The sequence below is a fragment of the Hypanus sabinus genome, chromosome 2 (assembly GCF_030144855.1).
Source record: "Hypanus sabinus isolate sHypSab1 chromosome 2, sHypSab1.hap1, whole genome shotgun sequence".
Taxonomy (NCBI): Eukaryota; Metazoa; Chordata; class Chondrichthyes; order Myliobatiformes; family Dasyatidae; genus Hypanus; species Hypanus sabinus.
In genome coordinates, this window is record NC_082707.1 from 84,664,147 (window position 1) to 84,692,028 (window position 27,882).

The 27,882-nt window shown below is 41.5% G+C and overlaps 1 protein-coding gene across 1 annotated transcript in view; it reads left to right on the forward strand.

Annotated features, from left to right (window-relative positions):
- Positions 1-4,135: 4,135 nt before the first annotated feature.
- Positions 4,136-27,882, forward strand: part of LOC132380432 (coagulation factor IX) — a 39,169-nt gene continuing 15,422 nt past the window's right edge. The window contains exons 1-5 of the mRNA XM_059949229.1: positions 4,136-4,175; positions 21,601-21,688; positions 23,916-24,076; positions 26,641-26,665; positions 27,297-27,410. Coding sequence (XP_059805212.1) covers positions 4,173-4,175; positions 21,601-21,688; positions 23,916-24,076; positions 26,641-26,665; positions 27,297-27,410 — 391 coding nt within the window. The 5' untranslated portion in view covers positions 4,136-4,172. The remainder of the gene's footprint in view (positions 4,176-21,600; positions 21,689-23,915; positions 24,077-26,640; positions 26,666-27,296; positions 27,411-27,882) is intronic.

Below are 27,882 nucleotides of genomic sequence, written 5' to 3' on the forward strand. Positions count from 1 at the left end.
TCAAAGAAAGGGGCTTCCCTTCCTCCGTCATCAAATCTGCCCTCAACTGCATCTCTTCCATTTCGCGTACATCTGCCCTCACCTCATCCTCCTGCCACCCCACCAGGAATAAGGTTCCCCTTGTCCTCACCTACCACCCCACCAGCCTCCGGGTCCAATGTATAATTCTCCGTAACTTCTGCCACCTCCAACGGGATCCCACTACCAAGCACATCTTTCCCTCCCCCCCCCCCCCCACCTTCTTTCTGCTTTCCGCAGGGATCGCTCCCTATGCAACTCCCTTGTCCACTCATCCCCCCATCCCTTCCCACCGATCTCCCTCCTGGCACTTATCCTTGTAAGCAGAACAAGTGCTACACCTGCCCTTACACTTCCTCCCTCACCACCATTCAGGGCCCCAGACAGTCCTTCCAGGTGAGGTGACACTTCACCTGTGAGTCGGCTGGTGTGGTATACTGCGTCCGGTGCTCCCGGTGTGGCCTTTTATATATTGGTGAGACCTGACGCAGACTGGGAGACCGTTTCACTGAACACCTACACTCGGTCTGCCAGAAAAAGCAGGATCTCCACGTGGCCACACATTTTAATTCCACGTCCCATTTCCATTCTGATATGTCTATCCATGGCCTCCTCTACTGTCAAAATGAATCCAAACTCAGGTTGGAGGAACAACACCTTATATACTGTCTGGGTAGCCTCCAACCTGATGGCATGAACATTGACTTCTCTAACTTCCGTTAATGCCCCTCCTCCCCTTCCTACCCCATCCCTGACATATTTAGTTGTTTGCCTGTTCTCCATCTCCCTCTGGTGCTCCCCCCCCCCACTTTCTTTCTCCCGAGGCCTCCCGTCCCATGATCCTTTCCCTTCTCCAGCTCGGTATCCCTTTTCCCAATCACCTTTCCAGCTCTCAGCTTCATCCCACCCCCTCCGGTCTTCTCCTATCATTTCGCATTTCCCCCTCCCCCCACTACTTTCAAATCTCTTACTATCTTTCCTTTCGGTTAGTCCTGATGAAGGGACTCGGCCCGAAACGTCGACAGTGCTTCACCTCCAGATGCTGCCTGGCCTGCTGTGTTCCACCAGCATTTTGTGTGTGTTGCCACCCTTTCTGCTTCCCATTCCTATTCCGACATATCCGGTCCATGGCCTCCTCTACTATTGCAATGAGGCCACACTGAGGAACAACACCTTATATTCCATCTGGGTAGCCTCCAAACTGATGCCATGAACATTGATTAATCAAACTTCTGTTAATGCCCCTCCCCCTTTTACCATTCCCCATCCCCTTTTCCCTCACTCACCTTATGTCCTTGCCTGCCCATTGCCTCCCTCCAGTGCATCGCCGCACTTTCGTTCTTCCATGGCCTTCTGTCTTCTCCTATTAGATTTCCCCTTCTCCAGCCCTGTATCTCTTTCACAATCACCTTCCCAGCTCTTTTCTTCCCCCCCTTCCCCCTTCATTGTGTATCACCTTATCTGCCTCCCTCCCCTCCCCCCACCTCCTAACTCTGACTCCTCATCTTTTTTTTTCCAGTCCTCCTGAAGGGTCTTGATTGACTGTAACGTCGACTGTTCTCTTTTCCATAGATGCTGTCTGGCCTGCTGAGTTCCTCCAGCATTGTGTGTGTGTTGCTTGGATTTCCAGCATCTGCAGATTTTCTCTTGTTTGTGAAAGAAAAAGACAAGTTAGTCCAGAGAACTGAGACAGAGAAGCGTGATGGGTGAGTTGAACCCATTCCACCACCAATCAAGTATTCGCATCCCTTCCTCTTTCTCTTTTCATGGGCATTTCTCTCTTTGTGCTCCTTGGATTGTCTTCCACTCCCCATTATCTGGCACCAATACTCCTATCCAACTGCATTATAGGCAACACTTGCCCTTGGCTTCCTCCCTTCCCACCACCCCTGACCCAGTCTTTCCAGATGTAGGTGTTTTCACTTGCACTGTTTGTGATCGAGGGTACTGCATTCTGTGTCACAGTGTGACCTCCCCTGCCCTGGGGAAATGAAACACAGACTGGGTGATCATTGTGCACGAACAGCCTGAGTTTTCAGTTGCCTGCCACTTTAATTCACCATCCTCCCCTGACCTCGCTGTCTGTGGTCTCCTGTGCTGTTACAAGGTCCAATGCAAACCTAAAAACACTTTTATCTACAGCTGCAGTCAGCAGGTCTCAAATCAAAATTTCCAATTTAAGTTAACTTGCTCTTTCCTTCTGTTTGTAACAGAACTGACCTTTTTTTTGTCTGCCATCTCATTTTTCCCCCCTTTTTTTCCATTTGTACACTCTCACTGCTGGGCGTATCCACTTGACTGAACCCACAAAGGAGTTCAACTGCCCCTTGATAGCCACCTTTTGTCACTTGATCAGAGAAACTTCCTCTATTCCTCTTATGACATCCCACCACCCTCTCTGCAATCCAGACTAACGTGCTTTTCTCTTTCTCAGTTCTGACTAAAGGTCCTGAACCCAAAGTCTTTCACCTTTTTTTCACAGGTGTCACCTATTGAGTTTCCACAGAATTTTCATCACTTCACTTGCCCCAATGTTCCCACAGTCATTTGCAAGGACTCTTATGCTACCGATTCCTTATTTATTTATTATTATTGTTTCTTCATTTTGCGTTTATACAGCTTGCTGCCTTCTGCACTCTGGTTGAATACTCGAGTTGGGCGGTCCCTCGTCGACTCTGTTGCAGTTGTTATTCTGTAGAATTGTTGAGTATGCCCACAAGAAAAGGAATCTCGGGGTTGTATATGTACTTTGGTAATAACATTTACTTTGAACTTTTCAGTTCATGCTTCTTCTGTGCTCTGACTAATGCAAGTGACAATCACATGTCGTGCACTCAGCACCTTATCTACTCACACTGCTACCTACAGGGATCCAGGGTCTTGTGCAAGGAGATGCCTTGGTTCCGATGAAATTTAATTTGGAAAAACTGTAATGCAAAGATAAGGAAAGTGAAATAAAATTAATGGGCATAACTGCAGAAGAGGGACAAGTACAGTGAGATTGGGATTTACTATATCTGCTCAGTACAGGTGACCCCCCCCCCCCCCCGCGTTATGGAGATGTTCCAAGAAAGCAGTCAGCGTCACAATTTTCTTATATGTGAATGTAAGTCGTCCGCACATGGGTCAAGAAAGATCAGTTTTAAGAAACCGAGTTGATTTATTTAGTTTTTTTAAATAAATTCCACAAAGATGAATTTAATTCCATATCTCAAGTTTATTCCCGATCACAATTTTTTGGGTAGTGATTTGTGGATTCTATGAAGGAGAATTTCTATAACCGGAACAGTTATAAGACAGGTGGGGTTGTTAACGGTGAAAGTCTGTTAAAGTGTTCCGGAATATGGATATGGGCATTTCAGTCCATCTGCTTTGCTTTGACCAATAGTCCCATTTGCCCGTGTTTGGCATATTTTCTTCGAAAGCACATACTTGTCCAAATATCTAAAGAAGTTAAAAGAGCGCATGGCATCCTTGGCTTTATAAAAAGAGTGTAGGGCAGAAGAGTAAGGAAATAAAGATTAACCTTCATGAAACACCAACACTGCCACAATTATAATGTTGTCCCCAGTCCCGGCGGGGCATATTCTTGGAAAGATGTGCAGGATTTGGAGAGCATACCGAAGAGATTTTAGGAATGACAGGTTCTATAGACTGGAATGGCTAGGCTTTGACTCCTTTAATCAGAAGAGATTGTGAGATGGTCTGATTGAGATACTTGAGATCATGTAGGGGAATAGTTGGAGAAAAAATGTTCTCTTTGATTGAGTGGGTGAAGAACTAAGGGACACTGAGTGAAAATAATATGCAAAAAAAAAGAGAAAGAAGACTTCTTTCATAAACAAAAAAGACAAGAGGTGGGTGAAGAGCAGATTTTCAATCAGGTGGCAATAAAAGATGAATATTTTATTCTCTCTAAATATTCAATATAACCTGTTTTTCAGCTGATTATGATTCTAATCTATGAGCTCAAAGCAGACCCGGGATAAAATTTAAAGCACACTGAACCAGTTTCATTCAGGTCTGTATCTGCTGTCATCGGGAAAAAAACTGGAATTCCAAATGATTGGTTAACTGAGTCAATATTTGGAATTAGTTACTTAACAACTAGTGTACTGTTTGAAAGAAGTGGAATTTAGCAAAGGGACAAGGACATGGTAAGTGAAGAATAGCTTAAACTTGAACGATCAAGATAGAATATTAGAATTCAGTTATATCAAATATAAAATACATTTGATATTTTCAAAAGATAAATGTTTAACCAAATTATATGTTTTTTAACAACAGTCCCAAGTAAACTTAAAGGACTTCTTGTATTCTTATGAATCACTTGACTATTGTGATTGGAAAGCCAAAAGGTTTCTTATTTTTACAGAGACCTTTTAATGTCAATGATCCACTTAAGAACACTATAAGGATTTGTGTGTCCAGGTTTCGAGTTTCATTTGGTTTTGTTGGCAAAATAGGAAGTTAAAGGTTTTTCTTCATCTTTACATTTAACAAGCAAATTGCACGCTATAAAAACCTGCTTCTTCAATCTCATGCAGAGATAGTTAATTAATTTCCTCATTTGTATTTTACAGTTGAGTCCCTGGATTTTTGGTGCATTTTGCAGTGTTTCTCTCTTTCTATTGGGGCAGGTATAGTGTTTACACCCTCAGTGTTTTCTCTCTTTCTTGGTTTCCTGAGAATTCGAGATCGAGAGCAAAGCCAGGCGCACCACTTGCTGATAGGATCGGCGTAATCAGTAAGTTCCATTTTGTCAAGGATTTTAAAAATAGTGCACGTTCTCGGACAACAAAAGCTGCCTTCTTTCGTGAGCTTACTTTGAGTGCCATTTTAAAGAAATTAATGATACATTGACTGCTTTCTGATACACCGATCAATGACAGCTCCGTTCCAGGAGTAAAGCACACAACTAGATGCTTAGAAGGTTTTATTATTCTGCCTCACGTGCAGGTGAAAGACGTGTTGTTCTTGATTTCCGATTGCCAGTGTAATAGAGAAAGAATACAAATGCACAAGTCACAAAGCACTTGATATATCTGTAACTTGTTTAAAAAAAGTCTTTGAGTGATCTGCTGGCATGTCTTTGTGAGCACCACTGAGAGAAAGCTACAGAAACTCTAACACACTAGTGCTCTTATCGAACATAGAGGAGGCCTTTTGACACATCAACTGTTCATGCTTGCTCTCAGAAGCAGTCCCATTAATCACATTCCTGCACATCCTTCTCTTATAACCGTTCTTGCACACCATCCCTTCATTCTCCTACCACCTGCTGCCCTTGGGGTAATTTAAAATGACCAGCTAGCACATAGTTGGGATGGGGGAGGAAAGCCAGGGTACTCAAGGGAACCCTGCCCAGTCAGAATGAGAACATGCCAACTCCACAGAGTTGGAGGGATCAGGAAGAAGCCAGATCAATGGGATTGTGTGAAGCTACATCAGTAATTTTTTACCACCAGACAGGTTAGCAGATTCTTTAGAATATTCATTATAGTTTCTGGGCAGATGACCAACTTCCTGTAGATGTCATGCTGGGAGTATTTGCCAGGCTTGCTGATCTGACCTAGGCTAGGTTTAACTAGGAATGGTGTAATAATATTACCCCAATTAAACAGACATACAAGCATTAATTGTTGGGTAATGAGCCTGGCCAGGTGACTGACCTGTCAGTGGGTGAGCAGTTAGGGTACAGTGACCACAACTCCTTAACTTTCAGGATAGCTATAGATAAGGATAAGTAATATCCTTGTGGGAGAGTTTTCAATTGGAGTAGGGCAAATTACGAAGGCATTAGGCAGGAACTAAGAGGAGATAATTGGGAAACACCTTTTTTTTGGCACGTCCACATCAGACACGTGGAGAGTGTTTAAAGATCAAGAGTACAGAACACAGGAAAGGTATATTCCTTTTAGAAGGAAGGAAGAGGGTGGTGGAAAGATAAGAGAACCTTGTATGTCCAGAGAAGGAAAAGGGGAAGTATGAAAAGCTTCTGAAGTCAGGATCAAACAGCACATGAGGATTATAAACAAACTAGATAAGAACTGAGGAAGAGAATTAGGAAAAGCCAGAGAGCTCATGCAAAGTCTTTGGCAAATGGGATTAAGGTGAGTCCCAGGACATTCTACTCATACATCAAGAGCAAGAGAATAACTGGGGACAGGGAGAGACCACTCAAGGGTAAAGGGAGGAACATGTGCTTGGATGTGGAGTATGTGAATGAGGGACTTAATGAGTACTTTGCTTCAGTATTCACTAAGGAAAAGGATGTGGAGGACCAGGAGATCACTGTTGAATGTATAAATACATTAAAGGTCAAAGGTTGGCTTCCTAATGAGTATTAAGGTGGATAAGTTCCCAGGGCCCAATGGGATTTATCCCAGGTTTTTGAAGGAGGTAGGAGGTGAATTTGCTGGGTCCTTGACCAGTATCTCTGTGTCCTCTCTAGACATAGGCAAAGTCCCAGAGGCTAATGTTGTCCCTCTATTTAAGATAAGGTACAAGGGAAAATCTGGGAACTATAGACTGGTGAGTCTCATGTCAATTGTAGGGAAATTGTTGGAGAAACTTCTTAGGGATTGATTATGTAAGCATTTGGAAACCCATGGCCTAATTAGGGAGAGCCAGCATGGCTTTGTGCATGGCAGGTCGTGTCTTAGCAGCTTGACTGAGTTTTTCAACAAGGTGACAAGAGGGATTGATGAGGGTAGGGCAGTGGATGAAGTTTACATGGATTTTAGTAAGGTGTTTGACAAAGTCCCTCATGAGAGGCCGATCCAGAAGATTAAGGTGCATGGGATCTGCGGCAAATTGGTTGTTTGGATCCAGAACTGGCTTACGCATAGAAGACAGAGAGTAGTGGTTGAAGGGAGTTATTCGAGCTGGAGGTCTGTAATTAGTGGTGTTCCACAGGGATCTGTGCTGGGACCTCTGCTGCTGGAATGTATATAAATGACCTGAATGAAAACGCAGATGGGTGTGTTAGTAAATTAATGGATTATACCAAGATTGGTGGAGATGTGCATAGCATAGAAGACTGGCAAAGAATACAACATGATATAGATCGGCTGCAGATATGGACAGAGAAATGGCAGATGGAGTTTAACCGAGATAAGTGTGACGTGTTGCACCTTGGTAGGGAAAATGCAAGGAGCCAGTACACCGTTAAGGGCAAGATCCTTAACAGTGTTGTTGAGCAGAGAGATCTTGAGATCCAAGTTCATAGCTTGTTGAAAGTGGCTACATCCATCAATAAGGTGGTAAGAAGGGTTATGGAACGCTTGCTTTTATCAGTCGAGGCATTGAGTTCAAAAGTCAAGAGGTAATGTTGCAAATTTATTAAACTCTGGTTAGGCCACATCTGGAGGTTTGCATACAGTTCTGATCACTCCACTATAGGAAGGAAGTTGAGGCTTTGGAGAGGGTGTAGAAGAGTTTTACCAGGACGCTGCCTGGTTTAGAGGCAGCATGAGAAGCTGGATAAACTTGGGTTGTTTTCACTGGAACACCGGAGGCTGAGGGGAAATCAGGAAGAGGTTTGTAAGATTATATGAGAGGCAAAGGCATAGATAGAGTAGACAGAGAATATCTGGTTAAAATGTCTGATAATAGAGGCCATGCACTGAAGGTGGGTGGGTGGGGGGTCAGTAAGTTCAAGGAGGATGTGAGGGGCAAGTTTTTTTAATTCAGAAAGCACTGCCTGGTGTGGTGTTAGACGCAAATACATCAGAGGCTTTTAAAAGACGTTCAGATAGGCACACGGATGTGATGAAGATGGAGGGATATGAACATGGTGTAGGTCGGAGGGATTAGTGTTTGGGTGTTTTTGATTTGCCTTTTAGCTGGTTCAGCACAAAATTGTGGGCTGAATGGCCTGGTCCTGTGCTGTAATGTTCTGTTCTATATTCTATATTGTATGTACTGATCTCCAGTAGCATTTTAGCAGACCAAATTTAAATTCTGAAATCCAGAGTAAGTAGACAACATCACAGCAATAAATGTCACAATGTTTATAATGTTTAGGCCTCAGATGCTGATCTTGGGTGTTTTAAAACAGAGCCAGCATATGGACCAACAGAACAAGCTGAAGGATCATAACATGTTGTCCAGAAACTGAGTTTCAAGATCTGTGTCATATGCACAGAGCTTGGAATTCAGTGTATGAATAACATCTAAATCCAGCAACTTTACATGTTGTCAGATAAAATGATGATTGTGATTTTCTTTGTTATTCTAGACCATATATGTCAAACTCAAGGCCTACGGGCCAAATCCGGCCCGCGGTGGAATTATCTTTGGCCCGCAAGATAATCTAATTACTATTAAAGCTGGCCCCAGTAATCGAAGCGCCTATGGCTAATGCTGAGTTTATTCAGGTACCAGGTTTTCAGGGTTTTTAGTGTTTATTCGGTTTCCCTGAATATTTCCTGAATATCATTAATGAATAATTTTTTTCTCTATTAGAGCAGGCCCGCTGGTATATTGCATGCACCACTAATACTACAAATCCCACAATGCACTGCCAGTGTATTGCTCGCACTTGCCTTACTCTCTCATCAGCATCCTTATGGCGCTAGTCACGTGTGGTCAACTTTCAGCTATCCCTCACCCCAAAAATGGCTGAACGAAAGGTGGACTTTGAAAACAGGGGTTTTCAAGGCAGGTGGGAGGCAGAATATATGTTCGCAAATATAAAGGGCAAACCTGTTTGTCTTGTGTGCGGAGACGGTGTGGCTGTAATTAAAGAATATAACGTAAGACGACACTATGAAACGAAACACCACGACAAATACAAGCATCTGGACAAGAAACAGAAGCCGGCGATGTGCGGTCAAAAGAGTGGATTGGTGGGCAGGATCCGGGAGAAGATGCAGGAGGAAAACGGCGCAGGTGAGCTGACAGCTTTTCACTGCATCATACACCAGGAATCGTTGTGTGGCAAAGCCTTGAAAATGGAACATATAATGAGCACCATAACACGAGCAGTTAACTTCATAAGAGCCAAAGGTTTAAATCACCGCGAGTTCAAGTCGTTTCTGGAGGAGTTGGGTTCAGAATATAATGATTTGCCCTATCACACAGAGGTGCGATGGTTAAGCCAAGGAAAAGTGCTGAAAAGATGTTTCGAGTTGCGTGAGGAGATCTGTCAGTTCATGGAAAGCAAAGGGAAAGACATAACAGAGCTCCGTGATAAAAAGTTGCTTTGTGAAATGGTGTTTCTGTGTGACATCATGAGCCATCTCAATGCGCTCAACCTGCAGCTTCAGGGGCGGGGTCGTGTGATCACAGACATGTACGCTGCAGTGAGGGCTTTTAAAACCAAGCTGCGCCTGTGGGAGACGCAGGTGCAGCAATAAAACTTGAGCCATTTTCCGTGTTGCCAAACTATGAAAGAGCAGGTTTCTACCGCAGTGTTCACACGTGCAAAGTTTGCTGAAAAACTTAGCATACTTGGTGCCGACTTCACACGGCGATTTGCCGACTTTGAAGCCCAAAAAAGCAGGTTTGAACTGCTCAGTAATCCATTTGCAGCTGACGTGGAAAGCGCACCAACCAACATACAAATGGAGCTGATTGAACTCCAATGTAGTGACACACTCAAGGCAAAGTATGACTCGGTGGGCGCTGCACAGTTTCTACGTTTCATTCCCGACACGATGCCCCAGCTGCGTACCCAAGCTGCTCAAATGCTCTCTATGTTTGGCAGCACATATCTGTGTGAACAACTGTCCTCTTTGATGAAGATAAACAAAATCTTTCTCATGAACACCTTCACTCAATTCTGAGGATTTCCTCAGCTCAGAGCCTGACTCCAAACATTGATGAACTTGCATCCAAGATGAGATGCCAAGTATCTGGCTTAGACTAGTGTGAATCACTATGTGGAAAAATGTTTTCATTAGAAATTACTCTGGAAAAGCTGCAGATAAAGCCATAAGAAATAAATGCAACTGATTTTTTATTTATTTAATGTTCAATGTTGTTTTTGTAGGCAATAACCTAAGCTTTGTTAGTTCCAGGTTAATATGTGTAATAAATTCATTTCAATAAGTTTTGCAATAAACGCTGAACCAGTCCGGCCCTCGACTTGTACCGATTTTTAAAATTTTGGCCCACTGTGTATTTGAGTTTGACACCCCTGCGTTAGGTCTACATTTGTGTTTGCTAATGCTTGATTTCAAACGGTTTATTAATGGAAGAGGTATGGCTCCCAAAACAATCTTAGCCGAAATAGCATCGTTTCTTTCTTGCTGCCTACTTTCTTGTAATCTACGTCTGTAAGTTAATACCAATCATAAAAAGAATGCTTGCTAGGCAATCTGCTTCATAAAAAACGAAATTCATAAAGTGAAACAATTTTAGATATAGCAGAGACTGAGACACATGAGAGCAGGTTGAAAAAATGAAGGCAACGAAAGCTGTGGGAGCACGCGCGCTTGCACAACTGATCCGGCCCGCATGAAGTCGCATTTTTCTCAATCCAGCCCGTGACCTAAAATGAGTTTGACACCCCTGTTCTAGATAGTGTAATTCCAGGTTAAAAATTATTTGTTCAGCTACATCATTTGAAAGTAATCTGTTAGCAAATCCGGGAATTCCTGGTGGACAATGAACATAATTCTAGAGTGTGAAATGTGTTACATAGAAACATAGAAAACCTACAGCACAATACAGGACTTTCGGCCCACAAAGTTGTGCCAAACATGTCCCTACCTTAGAAATTACTAGGCTTACCCATAGCCCTCTATTTTTCTAAGCTCCATGTACCTATACAAGAGTCTCTTAAAAGACCCTATTATTGCTGCCTCCACCACCATTGCCGGCAGACCATTCCACGCACTCACCACTCTCTGTGTAAAAAACTTACCCCGACATCTCCTCCGTACCTTCTCCCCAGCACCTTAAACTTGTGTCCTCTTGTGGCAACCATTTCAGCCCTGGGAAAAAGCCTCTGACTATCCACACAATCAATGCCTCTCATGATCTTATACACCACTATCAGGTCACCTCTCATCCTCTGTCACTCCAAGGATAAAAGGCCGAGTTTACTCATCCTATTCTCATAAGGCATACTCCCCAATCAAGGCAACATCCTTATAAATCCCCTCTGCATCATTTCTATGGTTTCCACATCCTTCCTATAGTGAGGGAACCAGAACTGAGCACAGTACTCCATGTGGGGTCTGACCAGGGTCCTATATAGCTGCAACATTATACTGTATGCCTTCTTAACCACAAAGTCAACCCGCGCAGCTGCTTTGAGCATCCTATGGACTCAGACCCCAAGATCCCTCTGATCCTCCACACTGCCAAGAATCTTACCATTAATACAATATTCTGCCATCATACTTGACCTATCAAAATGAACCACTTCACACTTACCTGGGTTGAACTCCATCTGCCACCTCTCAGCCCAGTTTTGCATCCTATCAATGGTCACACTGTAACCTCTGACAGCCCTCCACACTATACACAACACCTCCAAACTTTGTGTCATCAGCAAACTTACTGACCCATCCCTCCATATACAAGTCATTTAAAAAAATCACAAAGAGTAGGGGTCCCAGAACAGATCCCTGAGGCATACCACCGGTGACCAACCACCATACAGAATATGACTCGTCTACAACCACTCTTTGCCTTCTGTGGGCAAGCCAGTTCTGGTTCCACAAAGCAATATCCCCTTGGATCCCATGCCTCCTTACTTTCTCAATAAGTCTTGCATGGGGTACCTTATCAAATGCATTGCTAAAACCCATATACACTACATCTACAGCTCTTCCTTCATCAATGTGTTTAGTCCCATCCTCAAAAAATTCAATCAGGCTTGTAAGGCACGATCTGCTCTTTACAAAGCCATACTGACTACTCATCATATTATATCTCTCCAAATGTTCATAAATCCTGCCTCTCAAGATCTTCTCCATCAACTTACCAACCACTGAAGTAAGACTCACTGGTCTATAATTTCCTGGGCTATCCCTACTCCCTTTCTTGAATAAAGGAATAACATCTGCAACTCTCCAATCCTTCAGAACCTCTCCCGTCCCCATTGATGATTCAAAGATCATCGCCAGTGGCTCAGTAATCTCTTCCCTCGCCTCCCACAGTAGCCTGGGGTACATCTCATCTGGTCCTGGTGACTTATCCAACTTGATGCTTTCCAAAAGCTCCAGCACTTCCTCTTTCTTAATATCTACATGCTCAAGCTTTTCAGTCTGCTGGAAGTCATCACTACAATCACCAAGATCCTTTTCCATACTGAATACTGAAGTAAAGTATTCATTAAGTACCTCTGCTATTTCCTCCGGTTCCACACACTTTCCTACTGTCACACTTGATAGGTCCTATTCTTTCAAGTCTTATCCTCTTGCTCTTCAAATACTTGTAGAATGCCTTGGGTTTTCTTTAATCCTGCCCATAAAAGCCTTCTCATGGCCCCTTCTGGCTCTCCAAATTTCCTTGTTAAGCTCCTTCCTATTAGCCTTATAATTTTCTAGATCTCTAACATTACCTAGCTCTCTGAACCTTTTGTAAGCTTTTCTTTTCTTCTTGACTAGATTTATTACAGCCTTTGTACACCACAGTTCCTGTACCCTACCATAACTTCCCTGTCTCATTGGAATGTACCTATGCAGAACTCCACACAAATATCCCCTGAACATTTGCCACATTTCTTTTTTTTAGTTTTTTAATATATTTTCTACATAACTACAGATTTAAAAAACCCCAGATCAAAATGAAGAACATTGATACAGTACAAAAATAAGCATACAATAACAATATGATACAAAGAAAGATAATTGAAAAAGCACCCAAATTGAAGACAAGTAAAATTAGTATCCTCCCCAAGCACCACAACACAAAAAAAAAACTCCAGACCAACCACAACACAATATAGAGAATATAAATCAGGACAATCAAACCCCCAAACTGTGAATACACTTAGCAACAGAAGATAATAGTGCCTACTACCAAAAGAAAAAGGAGCTGAAAGCAAGGGACCGAAAAAAAACCTTAGTTAAGAGGAAGGTTATGAAAGTACTCAATAAAAGGTCCCCAGACCTTATGGAACTTTAAATCCGAATTAAGAACTGAATAATGAATTTTTTCAAGGTCCTAGCAGGCCATAATATCGTTAAGCCATTGAGCATGCGTGGGCGGGGCAACATCTCTCCATCTAAGGAGGATTAAACGTCTAGCCAGGAGAGAGGCAAAAGATAATATTCGACACTTAGTCGAACTCAGACGTAAATCTGTCTCACCCCAGAAACTGAACAAAGCAATTAAAGGGTTTGGTTCTAGGTGGTGATTCAGAATATACGATAACGTTATGAAGACATCTTTCCAAAATTTCTCCAAGCTAGGACAAAACCAGTACATATGAATGAGAGAGGCCTCGCCCCTTTTGCATTTATCACAAAGTGGACTAATGTTAGGGTAAAATCGAGATAGTTTAGATTTAGACATATGGGCTCTATGAACAATCTTAAACTGTAAAAGGCAATGGCGAGCACAAAGAGAGGTTGAATTAACCGATTTGAGAATCGAGTCCCAAATCTCATCAGATAAGGAGGTATTTAAATCCTGCTCCCATGCCATTTTAATTTTATCCACAGGGGCACGTCATAAGGCTGCTAATTTATCTCAAATAATTGATATTAAACCTTTACCTAGTGGATTAATGGAAAGAAATAAGTCCATAGCATTTTTCTCAGGCATTTCAGGAAAGTTAGGAATTAAAGGAACAATAAAGTGTCTAATTTGGAGATATCTAAAAAAATGAGCACTGGGCAGATTGAACTTAGCAGCGAGCTGTTGAAAAGAAGTGAAGCGATTATCAATGAAAAGATCTTCAAAATGTCTAATGCACTTCCTATACCAATCATGGAATGCTGAGTCATACGTAGTAGGTAAAAAAAGGTGATAATGTACGACAGGGCTGGAAACGGAAAAACCATGGAAACCATAAAATTTCCTAAACTGAGCCCATATACGCAAAGTGTGTCTAACAAGAGGATTAGCTATTAATCTGGACAAACTACTAGGGAGTGCAGAGACAGATAATTCTTTAGTGGAGCTCGACTCCATTGCCACCCAATTAGGGCACTCGGGTTGGCCATGGAAAAAAGACCAAAAGGTAGCACAACGTATATTGGCTGCCCAATAATATAAATGAAAGTTAGGTAGAGCCATGCCACCCTCTTTTTCAGGTTTTTGGAGATAGACTTTATTAATTCTAGAGTGCTTATTCTTCCATAGATATGACAAAATAATAGAGACTAAGGAATCAAAAAAAGATTTAGGAATAAAAATTGGGATTGATTGAAATAAGTGTAAAAGTTTAGGGAGAACATACATTTTAACAACATTAATACGACCTACCAAAGACATAGATAGAGGTGACCATTGTACTGTTTTATAGTATATGAAAGATTGGCAAAATTTTCATGAAAGAGATCTTTAAACTTCCTTGTGACTGTAATCCCAAGATAGGTAAATTGATTATGGACTACTTTAAAAGGGAGATCACGAAATGTTAATTCTTGTGCTTCTTTATTAATTGGGAAAAGTTCACTCTTACGTAAATTAAGTTTATAGCTAGAGATCTGGCTAAACTGGTCAAGAAGTGAAAACATTGGAGGTAAGGATGTAGACGGATTTGAGAGAAAGAGTAATAAGTCATCAGCATAAAGAGAAACTTTATGCTCAACACCTCCTCTCCAAATCCCGGTCAATTCAGGACAATTTCGAAATGCTATCGCCAAAGGTTCTATAGCCAAATCAAAGAGAAAGGGACTTAAAGGGCATCCCTGACGGGTGCCACGTTTGAGGTTAAATAACTGGGATTTCTGAAAATTAGTTAAAACAGAGGCAGTAGGACACAAATACAGCAATTTGATCCAAGAGATAAAACTTTGACCGAAGTCAAATTTTTCTAAGACTGCAAAAAGGTAGTTCCACTCTATACAATCAAATGCTTTCTCCGCATCGAGGGAAATAACACATTCAGGGATCCCAGTTGGAGGTGAATATAAAAAATTAAATAAACGTCGAATGTAAAAAAAAAGGAAGACGGTTTTTAATAAAACCAATTTGGTCATCAGAAATAATAGAGGGAATAACAATTTCTAATCAAAAAGCCAAAACTTTAGCCAAGATTTTAACATCAACACATTAAACAAAGAAATCGGCCTATACGAGGAACACTCTGTTGGCTCTTTACCCTTTTTTAATAAAATAATAATAGATGCCTCATTAAAAGAGGGGGGAAATTTGCCGTAATTAAACGAGTCAGATAATACTGAGAATAACTGAGGAGAAAAAAGTGAAGAGAATGATTTATAAAATTCTACGGGGAACCCATCAGGTCCAGGAGATTTCCCTGAGGACAGTGCAGAATTTGCAAAAGATATTTCTTCTGATGATATAGGCGCATTAAGCTTGGCTTTAGAATCAGATGAAAGCGAAGGAATATTCAGATTATTTAAAAAATGATCAACAGAGATATTGTCATTCAAAGATTCAGAGGAATAAAGTCGAGAATAGAAATTTTTAAATGGATCATTAATTTCTAAGTGATCTGATGTAAAGTCTCTGTTCTCCTTCTGGATCTTTGTAATATGTTGTTTGGCTTTGGAACGCCTCAGCTGATTGGCTAGAAATTTACCAGATTTGTCACCACGAATGTAAAAGCGACTCTTACTTTCGAGAAGTTGGTGTTCGACAGGTTGAGTAGACAGAAGATTAAATTTAGTTTGAAGTTCTACACGCTTCTTGTATAGTTCAGGATTCTTAGTTTGAGCATACAGTTGATCCAATTCTTTAATCTGGTTAATGAGGTCTAATCGATCTGCACAGGACTTTCTATTAAGATTTACTGTATAGGAGATTATTTGACCCCTCAGATATGCTTTCATGGCATCCCAGACAATCTGGGATGACACTTCAGGTGATGTATTGGTGTTAAAATAAAAGGTTATCTGATCCTTAATAAATTTTAGAAAATCATCATCCGATAATAAAGTCGAATCAAACCGCCAGTGTTTATTCCTCTGAGGGAGACCAGGAAAGTTTAAAGAGAGAATAATTGGGGCATGGTCAGAAATCAGTATACTCTGATAATCGCAAGAATAGACAAATAGAATGAGTTGGTTATCGAGTAAGTAGTAGTCAATTCTAGTAAAGGTATGGTGAACATGTGAAAAAAAAGAATAATCTCTCTCAGTAGGATAAAGGAAACGCCATATATCAGAGATACCATAATTAGAGAGAAACGACTTGATAGCTAAGGCAGATTTAGTAGGTGGTCTAGTAACAGAGGACGATCGATCCAAATTAGGATCTAACCAACAATTGAAGTCACCACCCAGTATAAGACAGCATGAGTTTAAGTCTGGTAGTGAGGAAAAAAAACGTTCAAAAAAAATTAACATCATCAAAATTGGGGGCATACAGGTTTGCTAGTACAACTTTAGTATTATATAGTTTACCAGAAACAATAATAAAACAGCCATTTGTATCAGATATCTTATTATGGAGTTCGAAAGGAATATTTGAGTTAATAAGGATGGAGACCCCCCCCCCCCAGCTTTAGCGGCAAAGGATGAATGAAAATGCTGACCCGCCCACTTTGACAAAAGCTGGGAGTTATCAAAACAATGAAGGAAAGCAACGTCAGCTTTGAGTTGTTTAATATGTGAGAATACCTTCCTTCTTTTAACAGGATGATTCAATCCCTTTACATTCCAGCTCACAAATTTAAGTGTACTAGCCATTATCAATTATTAATGCATAGAAGGCAGCAAGCATATAAAAAGTCAAGCAATACAATAACAGTCTGGGAGCAGAAATGTAAAAATAGGTTCGTAGAATCAAAACATAAACATGTCCTGAGTAACAAAGGAAAGCAATAAAAACAGTGAGTGATGTTAGAACTGGAAAACTCACCCCACCCATGCAACCCAAAACTAGACGGCTACCAAAAAAAGCAGCTAGCTCTACCAAAAAAATTAACCCAAATATGACTTCCAGATCTGTGTCATTAACAACAGTTCCGTATAAATACTATAGCAAATGGTAACTAGTTTATGCACTAGAAAACGTAATTACATATAGGAACAACTTCTGCAGAAGTATAAAACTTAATACAAAGAAAATCAGGAGAAAACCAAAACTAACCTACCTGCGAAAAATTATAGAAGATTAAAAGAAGAGAAAAAGAAAAGGGAGTGAGAAAAGGGGGAAATTATAGATTTGAGGAGAGTACTTATCAACCATTTACAGAAAAAAAAAGCAGCAAAACTTAAACTGTGAATCAACCAACAGGGAGGCCTTCAATAAAAACTCCAAACCTCCAAAACAAGTTAAAGTCAGTTGTAGAACTCTATAGATAAGGTTATACAAGAATAAAATAGATTACACAAGTACAATCTAAACGTCCGCAGGGAAACATTAAGCACAGAATATCTATTTAGAAAAAACGCACCAAGTCCAGGGAGAGATTGTCTACAGCCCTTAGAGTTTCAATAGATAATGTCTGAGTTATTCAAGTAAAGTGTGAGTCTGGAAAAAATAATTTTACTACGAGAGGTACTTATCCACCATTTTAGGAGGTCCGACTGGGTTCCGAAGAAGACTGGATAGCCGGAAGACTTCCAACAAATGCCTCAGCCTCCTTCACTGACTTAAACCACTTATATTCTCCAGTAGTAAGCGTAATTCGAAGGTCGACTGGGTTACGAAGGGAGGGTCTGTCCACGATCAAAAAGCACTTTCATTACACCTTTAAACTCAGCACGCTTCTTCAGAACCTGGGGGGCAAAATCCTCCACAAAACGAATGACTGAATTTTGAAAAGCAAAAGTACCTCTGCGGCATGCCTCCATAATCAAACGGTTTTTCACCTGGTATTGATGAAAGCACAAAATTACCGGCCGTGGGCGGGATCCCAGAATTGCATGGGGAACATAGACCCTGTGTGCCCTTTCAAGCACAGGTGGATTTGGAAGAAATTCTTTCCCAAAAATCTCACAGAGAAAATCGGAAAAAAACTTCACGAGGGAACCCTGTTCGGTGGCCTCTGGCAAACCAAGAATTTGTAGATTGCAACGTCTGCTCCGGTTTTCAAGATCCACCATTTTGGAAAAAAGTTTACTATTCTTCTCCTCTAGCTGGAACTGAGGGTCTCGAGGTATTGGACATGGCGTTTTAAATCTTCAGAGGTCGAGTCGATGCGAGATAAATGTTCCGCGTGTTCGTCCACTCCAGCATTGATCCGATCCAATTTGGCATCCAGCTGGTTGAAAGAAGTTGTAAATTCCTTTAAAATATCGTCACGATGTTGTTCCAGAACAGCGAGGATCTCAGTCGGCAGAGCCGTAGCTTCCTTTTTCCCGGATTTAGAACTTTTGGTAGACATTATAAGATAGATGTGTTCGTAGGCAAGTAAAAGAGACCTAATAAAATTCCTAACTAAGGTTTAAGAATGGAGACATATAGTGCAAAGATAGGGAAAATGACGGAGCAAAAGTTCGGAGCGGCTAAGCAATCACCATCTTACCGGAAGTCCGTCCATTTGCCACATTTCTTCCGTACTTTTCCCTGAGAACATCTGTTCCCAATTTAAGCTTCCAATTTCCTGCCTGATAGCCTCATAATTACCCTAACTCCAATTAAACCTTTTTCTAACTTGTCTGTTCCTATCTCTCTCCAATGGTATTGTAAAGGAGATAGAATATAGAATTATGATCACTATCTCCAAAATACTCTCCCACTGAGGGATTTGACACCTGACCAGGTTCATTTCCCAATACCAGATCAAGTACAGCCTCTCCTCTTGTAGGCTTATCAACATATTGTGTCAAGGAACCTTCCTGAACACACTTAACAAACTCCATCCCATCTAAACTCCTTGCTCTAGGAAGATGCCAATTGATATTTGGGAAATTAAAATCTCCCAACACAGCAACTCTGTTATTATTACACCTTTCCAGAATCTGTCTCCCTATCTGCTCCTCAATATCCCTGTTACTATTGGGCAGCTTATAAAAAACACCCAGTAGAGTTATTGACCCCTTCCTGTTCCTAACCTCCACCCACAGAGACTCCATAGACAATCCCTCCATGGCGTCCACCTTTTCTGCAGCTGTGACACTATCTCCGATCAACAGTGCCACGCCCCCATCTCTTTTGCCTCCCTCCCTGTCCTTTCTGAAACATCTAAAACCCGGCACTTGCAGTAACCATTCCTGTTCCTGAGCCATCCCAGTCTCTGTAATGGCCACCACGTCATATCTCCAAGTACTGATCCACACTCTATGCTCATCCGCTTTATTCACAATACTCCTTGTGTTAAAATAGACACATCACAAACTGCCCATCTGAGCACATTCCTTCTCTACCACCTGCCTATCCTCCCTCACACACTGTTTCCAAGCTTTCTCTATTTGTGAGCCAGCCGCCTCTTCCCCAGGGTCTTCAGTTCGATTCCCACCCCCACAACAATTCTAGTGTAAACTCTCCCCAGTAGCCTTAGCAAACCTCCCTGCCAGGATATTGGTCCCAGCAACCCGTCCTTTTTGTATAGGTCACACCTGCTCCAAAGAGGTCCCAATGATCCAGAAATCTGAATTCCTGCTCCAATCTCTCAGCCTCCCATTTATCTTCCACCTTATTCTATTCCTATACTCACTGTCACGTGGCACGGGCAGTAATCCCGAGATTACTACCTTTGCGGTCCTGCTTCTCAAATTCCTTCCAAACCCCTGTAGTCTTTTTTCAGAACCTCTTCCCTTTTCCTACCTACTTCATTGATACCAATATGAACCATGACCTCTGGCTGTTCTCCCTCCCACCTCAAGATCTCTTGGACGCGATCAGAAACATCCTGGACCCTGGTACCTGGGTATCATCCGAGTATCTTTCCTGCGTCCACAGAATCACCTGTCTGACCCCCTAACTATAGAGTCCCCTATCACTACTGCCTTTCTCTTCCTTTCCCTACCCTTCTGAGCCACAGGGCCAGACTCTGTGCCAGAGGCATGGCCACTGTTGCTTCCCCCAGGTAGGCAGTCCCCCCCCCCCCAACAGTACTCAAACAGGAGTACACATTGTTAAGGGGTAGAGCCACAGGGGTACTCTCTAATACCTGACTCTTCCCCTTCCCTCTCCTGACTGTTACCCACTTCTCTGTCTTCTGTGGCCCCGCTGTGACCACCTGCCTATAACTCCTTTCTATCACCTCCTCGCTCTCCCTGACCAGGCGAAGGTCATCGAGCTGCAACTCCAGTACCCTAACACTGCAGCCTTAGGAGCTGCAGCTCAACAAACCTGGTGCAGACATGGCCGTCCGGGAGGCTGGGAGACTCCAGGACCTCCCATATCTGACACCGAGCACAGAACACCAGCCTCACACACATACTTCCTTTCCGCAATTACACAGGGAAACCTACCTCATCTCGTCCTATTACCACCTAAGCCCGTTGAGCCAAAGCCCTATCACCCTGCTACGTCTACTCTGCTGCCCACTGGATATGACGGTCTTCTTTTTAAACTTTTCCCACTCTACTGGCTGACGTCACGCACCTGCGCAGTCTTGCCTCTCTTTTACCCCCGAGTAGTAAACTGCCTTCACCCCTGAAATCCTTAGCCGTTCACTCGCAGCCTTCTTGCTCCAAATCCTTAGCACCTTAAGTTTAGTCTGTGCCCAGTATGATAACCATCAGCATGGGTATGAGCATGAGGGAGGTCTCTCAGAGAAAGAACAGCCAGCAGATGTCCAGAAACATCGAATGGAGCTGCATTTACTAAACAAACGGGGTTTCTCAGAATATTCCTCCGATGAAGGGAAATTCAAAGAAATTGCTCAAAATTTCATTTTAAGCTTTTTGTAAAGTTTTACTTACATTGAACTTACTGATTGATCAGGAGGTGGTATCGAACTATTTGTAATTGAGCACCCAGTATTCAAGAATAACTCATTTTGGAATAGGAATGCAAAAGAGAGATTTTTACTACCAGGAGCTGATTCAGTGACTTGTATCCCTAAAATTACTATCTCAGAACAGGATCATATGTTTATAAATGCATTGAATCAGCAACCCTTCTTTATAGAATGAACGTCTTTGACTGTTTACTAACTCACATCAAAAACAGGTGTGACTATTTATTTATTGATTTAAGATACAGACCAAAACAAGCCTGGATGTCCAGCAGCCCAACTATTTAACCCTAACTGCAAGGTAATTTACAATGACCATTAACCTTTATCTGGTACGACTTTGGAATGAAGGAGCAACCCATGCATCCATGGGGGCAGGACGTACAAAGTTCTTACAGACGGCATCAGAATGATAATCCAAATTCCGTTGCCTCACGCTGTACTAATGTCATGCTAACCACTATGCTACCATGGGGCCCAAATATCTGGAAGAGTCTCCTGCTCCAGTGGAAAGTAGGACATGTTATACGGAGTCATCATTTGTCAGTTGCAGTTCTGAGAAATCTAGTAGTTCCAAGGGAGTTCACTGAAAGGTTTATTCTAATGTCTGACTTTTCTATCTTTTACCCAACCAGGTTTGCATTCGGACCCTGAAAATGCTGGGATGTTGCTGGTGTTTTGTGACACTGATAGTCAGCTGGGCTGTGAGTGTTGAGAGCTCAGGTGGGTGCCAAGATCACACTATCCCATGTATAATGTTGTATTCTCCTCCTCCTTCCCTTTCTTCCATGATCTTCTACTCTCTCCTATCAGATTGCCCCTCTTCCAGCCCTTTATCTCTTTCATCAATTACCCAGCTCTTTACTTCACCCAAGCACCCAATAGGCAAATCCTTTGTAACATGTCAAGAACATAAAGCAAATTGAGTCTACTTCAGTCAAGAACCATTTGCTTGGTCTTCAACTGCTGGAGACCTGATGGATTAGCTGATGTACCTTTCAAGGTTGCTGCATTGAGGTGCCTTTTTACAACCCATCTTGTTTGCTGGCATCCCCTTCTTTGTCCTCCTCCGTCTGCCATTTACTGAAAATCAACATTCTTCATCTTTAATGTCGTTCCATGAAATATTTATCCAGTTTATACTTAAACTTCGCACGTTGTTCACATTCCATTACTTTGCAGGGAATTCGCTCTCACTACTTTGGGCCTTGCTATCAAAGGCTTAAACTAGGCTTGAAGAGAAAGCTTGAGAGACGTTAGGAGGCGGGTTTCCAGACTGACTCTAAAAGGCAACGTCACCTTCCAAAGGATGGTGGCGATTTACATGAGAGGCCCTTCTCAAGCTGGTGAAACATCAAGTTGAAGCTGAAAGGGAAAGGTATTTCTTTTCTCTTCGAGGCTTCAGACCTAGTGGCCCCCAACTCCAGTTGCCAGTGCAACTGCGTCCAGCAGTAAGACCAGGCTATTTTAATAGCCCAGCTCACTAAACTCAAGGAGAGCAGTTGACTAAATGCAGAGCAACTGAGAATGGAGTGTACTGATCTAGGCTACCAGAGACTGGATCAGGGATCAACTTTATTCCCTGTATAATTTACATGTATTAGGAATTTGCTACAGGGTGTTGGGCAGGGTGTGTGATCTGTGACAAAGAAACAACAGCATTTAACAATGATAAAGAATTACATCAAAAATAAAGTTGGGGGTTAAAGTGCAGATAGGGAATAAATTGTGCATAAATGCATAAATACCAGCACGTAGTCCCAGAGTAAACAGCTTTGGAGACAGTGGTTTAAGTGTTTACAATGAAGTAATGAGGTGACAGGGGTAATAGATAAGGGTGTGAGTGGTCTAACTAGAATGGGTGATCAGATTAACTGCCTGGGGGAAGAAGCTTTCAAAATAGTGTGCAGCTTTTGTTTTATGGCACTTTTCAGAAGGGAGATTTTGGAAAGGGCAGTCTGCAGGGTGGGTAGTGTCCACAATGATTTTTCCTACCTGCACCTTTGTCCTGTTGGATTGCAGTCAATGACCTTTTCTGCTGACCTGACAGTTTACTGCAGATTTCATATATTGTGAGAGGTTGCTGCACCAAATCAAACAATTACACCAGTACATTCTGAGAAGGATGGATTTTTACCAACTACCACAAGAAGTACATCCCCTGCGGAGCATTTTGTTGATGAAGCAAATGCAGTTCTCCCACAGGAGGCTCTATGAAGTGATGCCAAGGAACCTGAAGGTTGTGATGGAGCTAACTGTGGTGATGAGAGGGTGGAGAGGAGGCTCATTTTTCCTGAAGGCTATCTGCATCTCCATGGTTTTGAGGTCATTCTGCTCCAGGACACCAGCTTGTTTGCTTCAGGTGGTACTTGGATTTATCACTTCCGGTGATTAGTCCAATGGCAGAGATGCCCCCAAACTTTTATCAGGATGTGGATCATTCCAAACGCACATCAGTTGAAAATTACAACAATAAATTCTGATTTTAGCTGAAAAACCTGTCAACTATTGAGCCCAATATAAACAAATATGAATCATCCCAAGCCCAGTAATGGTTAGAAACACTTTCATATTCCCATCGCTTGAGAGAAAGACGTTAATGGGATTGCTAGTAAGTTACTGAGCAGGTCATGAGATGGTTTAGAAAGGACAGAGATCGGAAATGTTCTGGGAAGAGATGCAGTGGGCAGATTTCACTCTCCTCTGTTTATTTTTCATTCTTTGTTCAGTGTTTGACCAGGTATAGCAGTTCAGGTACAACTTGCAGGGCAACATGCATTGTACAAAAAACCTTGGTCTGTATTTATTAATGATTTGAATCCTGATCAGTCCTGGAACCAGTCTGGATTAATAATTGTGACCTCAGTCTTTAAATGTCAACCCCTCCCTGAATTCCCCTCCTCACACTCCACCTTCACTCCCACTACCCAACCCTCCACAACATTTTTAGTGTTTTTCCAGAAGAATGAAGCAGCAAGGGTGCTGAAAGTTCAGAAACGAGCAAACTGGTTCTGGGAAGAGGTTAAACCAGGGTCCCTAGAGCGAGAATGCTACGAGGAAACCTGTTCATTCGAGGAAGCACAGGAAATTTATAAATCCAGCGAGAACACAGTAAGCATCTGTACTCTAATAAATGCATGCACTGTAGATGAGTGTGCTTCTATATGAGTGTTCCGTACATGGCTGTGTCTTCTATGGGGACATATTATATAGGTTTATACATGTGAGTCTGATTTAGGATATAATTGTATATATAAAATAAAGTTCAGAATTTCATATATTGTCATATACTCATTGTACAACTCTGAGATTCGTCTTCTCCAGATAGCCACAAAACAAAGAAAACCCTGGAAGTCATTCAAAGGAAAACATTGACCCCCCCCCCCCAACCCGATCATCAACCCCCACGTGAAATAAAAATAAGTGTAAATGCCAACAAGAACATCAAACATCGCTCCCCCCATGTAGGAAAACATACATGCAAACAGCAACAAGAACATCAAACCCCCAAACCCGCACCTCACCAGATGGCAACAAGAAAGAATGGGAAGTACAGTGATATGCACTGTAAACCAATTTCAGTAAAGCTGTCTTATCCAGACAAAAGTACAATTTTCTATTCTCATTACTTACTACACCCTTGTTAACCTTCTGCAGTTTATAGAAAAGGACTCCAAATCCCTCTGAATATCCTTTCCTGATCTCTCCTTTTAAAAATAAAATATTCCATTTCTCTATTATCCTGTTAGATAACATCTCCTCATTGTAGCCTCCCGTTATGTTGTTGCGTACTTAATTAATCTGCCCTAATATCATGATGGAGCTTTACAGCCTCTTCATAAATTACTTTACCAAAGTCTTGCGACGACCCACTTTCGGCTCACAAATAGCCAGCGCGCGGGGGGGGGGGGGGGGGTTGGACTCTGACGTCATATCCGCCCGGAGAGGGTGGGCGCTCGGGATTAAATGCCAGCGCAGCCAAGTTTTAATAAACTAGTCTCGAAATGACTTACCGACTGCGTGTCGTTATTTCAGCGCTGTGTGTAGCACATCGCTACAGTATCATTAATAAACAGATTACTTTCAGACCCCATATCCATGTCACTGTTAAAAATTATATAAATTGGCTCAAACACCAATTCTTACAGCATTGTCATATACCAGCCCAAAATGAATCCAATCACTTCCACGCTATGTTTTCTCTTAAGTGACCCAATTAGTCCTGGATTTGTGCATTACCGTCTTGAGTGGTACGGTACTGAGCTACGACACAAAATTCTCTAATTACTATAACTACCCCTTTAGTTACAATCTCAAGAAACTTGATCAGAGTTACCAAATGTGAATTTCTCTCCAAAAATTCATATAGACTTTTGTTCAGTCATATTTTACATTTCCTACTGTCTTTGTACCATATTCCTAACAATAAATTGTGACATTTGACAACCAAGACTGAAGTGAGAAGAAATTTCTTCACTCAGGTAGCAGAGTCTTTATTATTCTCTCCATTAGAAGATTGCAGCGAGTCAGTCATTAAGTTTCAGTTTCAAAGAAAAAACGAAATTTCTGGATGTTAGGGAAATCAAGGAAATTTGAGAATAGTGCAGGAAAATTGTGCTGAGCCTGAGTGTCGGCCATGATATTGATGAGTTGTGGAGCTGGTGGGTATATTTCTTCTCCCTTTTCTTATGATACTCTTCATGTTCTATTTTCTCTCTTCCTTCTTTCAGAAATATCTAGATTACATTTGCTATCTTTTTTTAATCTATGACCAATACTGAGTGATCAAAAACCAATTTACTATCTCTGTAAAGAATATTGTTAAACTACACGAGACTTTCAGATAGCTTTTACTCCCATTAATCGGTCCAATACCTTTTCTTTATTGACACTCATATTGTTAAGGTCATCACTCTCACTGGAACTTTGATATCACTGCAGAATCTGAATCACCAAAACATAGAGGCCATGGACCGAGTACTGGTAAATCTGATTAAATGGGGTGGAACGTTTTCCATTGCTAATCCCATTCCACATGCAATGGAAGATTATAATCTATTCGATTCGCCTTGCTCCTCAATTGTTTTGCATCTCTTTCACTGTCAGGAATTATCTGTTGAATTCTAAGATCATCTGTCACAAGGCTCATTGCTCGTTTGGGAACTTGTTAAGCTTATAATTTAATTCTGTAATGCATGTATCATTAAGTTGACTGGTCTTTTTCAAGGGGCTTATATATTTGTGATAAAGCATAAACTATTTCCTTAAATGTTCACCATTGCTTATTACTATCATATCTTTTAGTTTAGTTTCCCAAAGCGTCTTAGCAAATGCCTTCCACCCATTCCTACAGTGGCACAGCTAGTACAGCTTGTTACTTATCAGCTCCAGTAACCTGGGTTCACTGCTGACTCTATCTGTGTGCAGCTTACATATTCTCCATGAGCAGCATGATTTCCTCTAGGTGCTCCACTCAGGATCAGAATCAATAGCATATATCGTGAAATGTGGTTTTTTTTTGCAGCTGCAGTACATTCCAATACATAATAAAAAAAAACTATAAATTACAATAAGTTAATTAACTACTGCAAAACGAGTTTCTTTGAAAATCATGAAGTGATGGCTGTCTGATAACCTCCACTAATAGAATCTTAACACTTTTATTTTATTAACAGATGGAGTTCTGGTTTTCCTACAAAAGTAAGTGATGTAACATTTTCGTGATTTTGAATGTGAAGTAATTGCATGCTATTTCTAGCTCTAGAATTTGCAAGTTAGTAATTGACATAGCAAGATTGGAAGGAGGAAACCAAATTTCTTACAGAAATGGGAGGAATTTGCTGGAAGCAGGTTAAACCAAGGGATATTTTTTCAATTCTTCTCAAGCCAAATCCATTAACCAGAATCCTTAGAGATTATGATTCTACAAGATGGCAGCTAGCAGAGCCAATGCCTCTTAGCACTGGAAGCCTGGGTTCAATCCTAACTTCGGGTACTGTCTGTGTGGAGTTTGCACGTTCTTCCTGAGACTATGTGGGTTTCTTGGGGGTGCTCCAGTTTCCTTCCACATCCAGGTTCTTAGATTAATTGTCCACTGTAAACATGCCCCTAGTGAGTGGTAGAATCTTGGGCAGGTTGATGAGAATGTGGGAAGAATGATGAATTGGATTAATATTGGAAAGTGTCATTGTGTTCTTAATGGTCAGCATGGATTAATTGGGCTGAATGGTCTGGTTCCATGCTACATAAATCTATGAAATCCATATTACTGAATCCTGATGAACATATTCTCCAAATATCTCTCTGATGCTTTTATGTCTGTCACACCCAGATTTGAATCCTTGTAAATCCAATCCATGCTTGAATGGTGGTTTATGTAGACTCGACAACTACAAGTATATCTGTCTCTGCCCTCCCCTGTGGAAAGGGAAGAATTGTGAATCAGGTTGGTGGTTGTTTCTAAAGTGTACATCCTCCCTATCCTTTCCCTGTGTCACTGGTCATGCAGTGTACATGTAGCATGCATGTATTTAGCTTATCGCTTTTTATTCTTTGTGGAAACTTTTCTAGCCAATATTGAGACAAGATGGGCAGCATCTCACATCACAAGTAAATTTATGGATATACATTAGACTCCAGGCAAAAGCACAAAGAAGATAGTTGGTGATAGCTCTACTGTTCGTGCCAAATGACATCGAAAAAATATGCGCATCAGTGAATAATATACTCCCTATGAGGTTTTATGTTTGTTGTTTTAATCTTAAAAGTTAGAAATTTTGTAGGACAATAAGGTAGAGTATGCTATAGTTCAGAAGGCTGTTCAAGTAATTCTCATGAAAGAGAAACCAGAGTTTTCAAAAGCATCACTTGAGAGACACAATGATTTCATAACAACCATTAAAGCTGTAAAGTGCCCA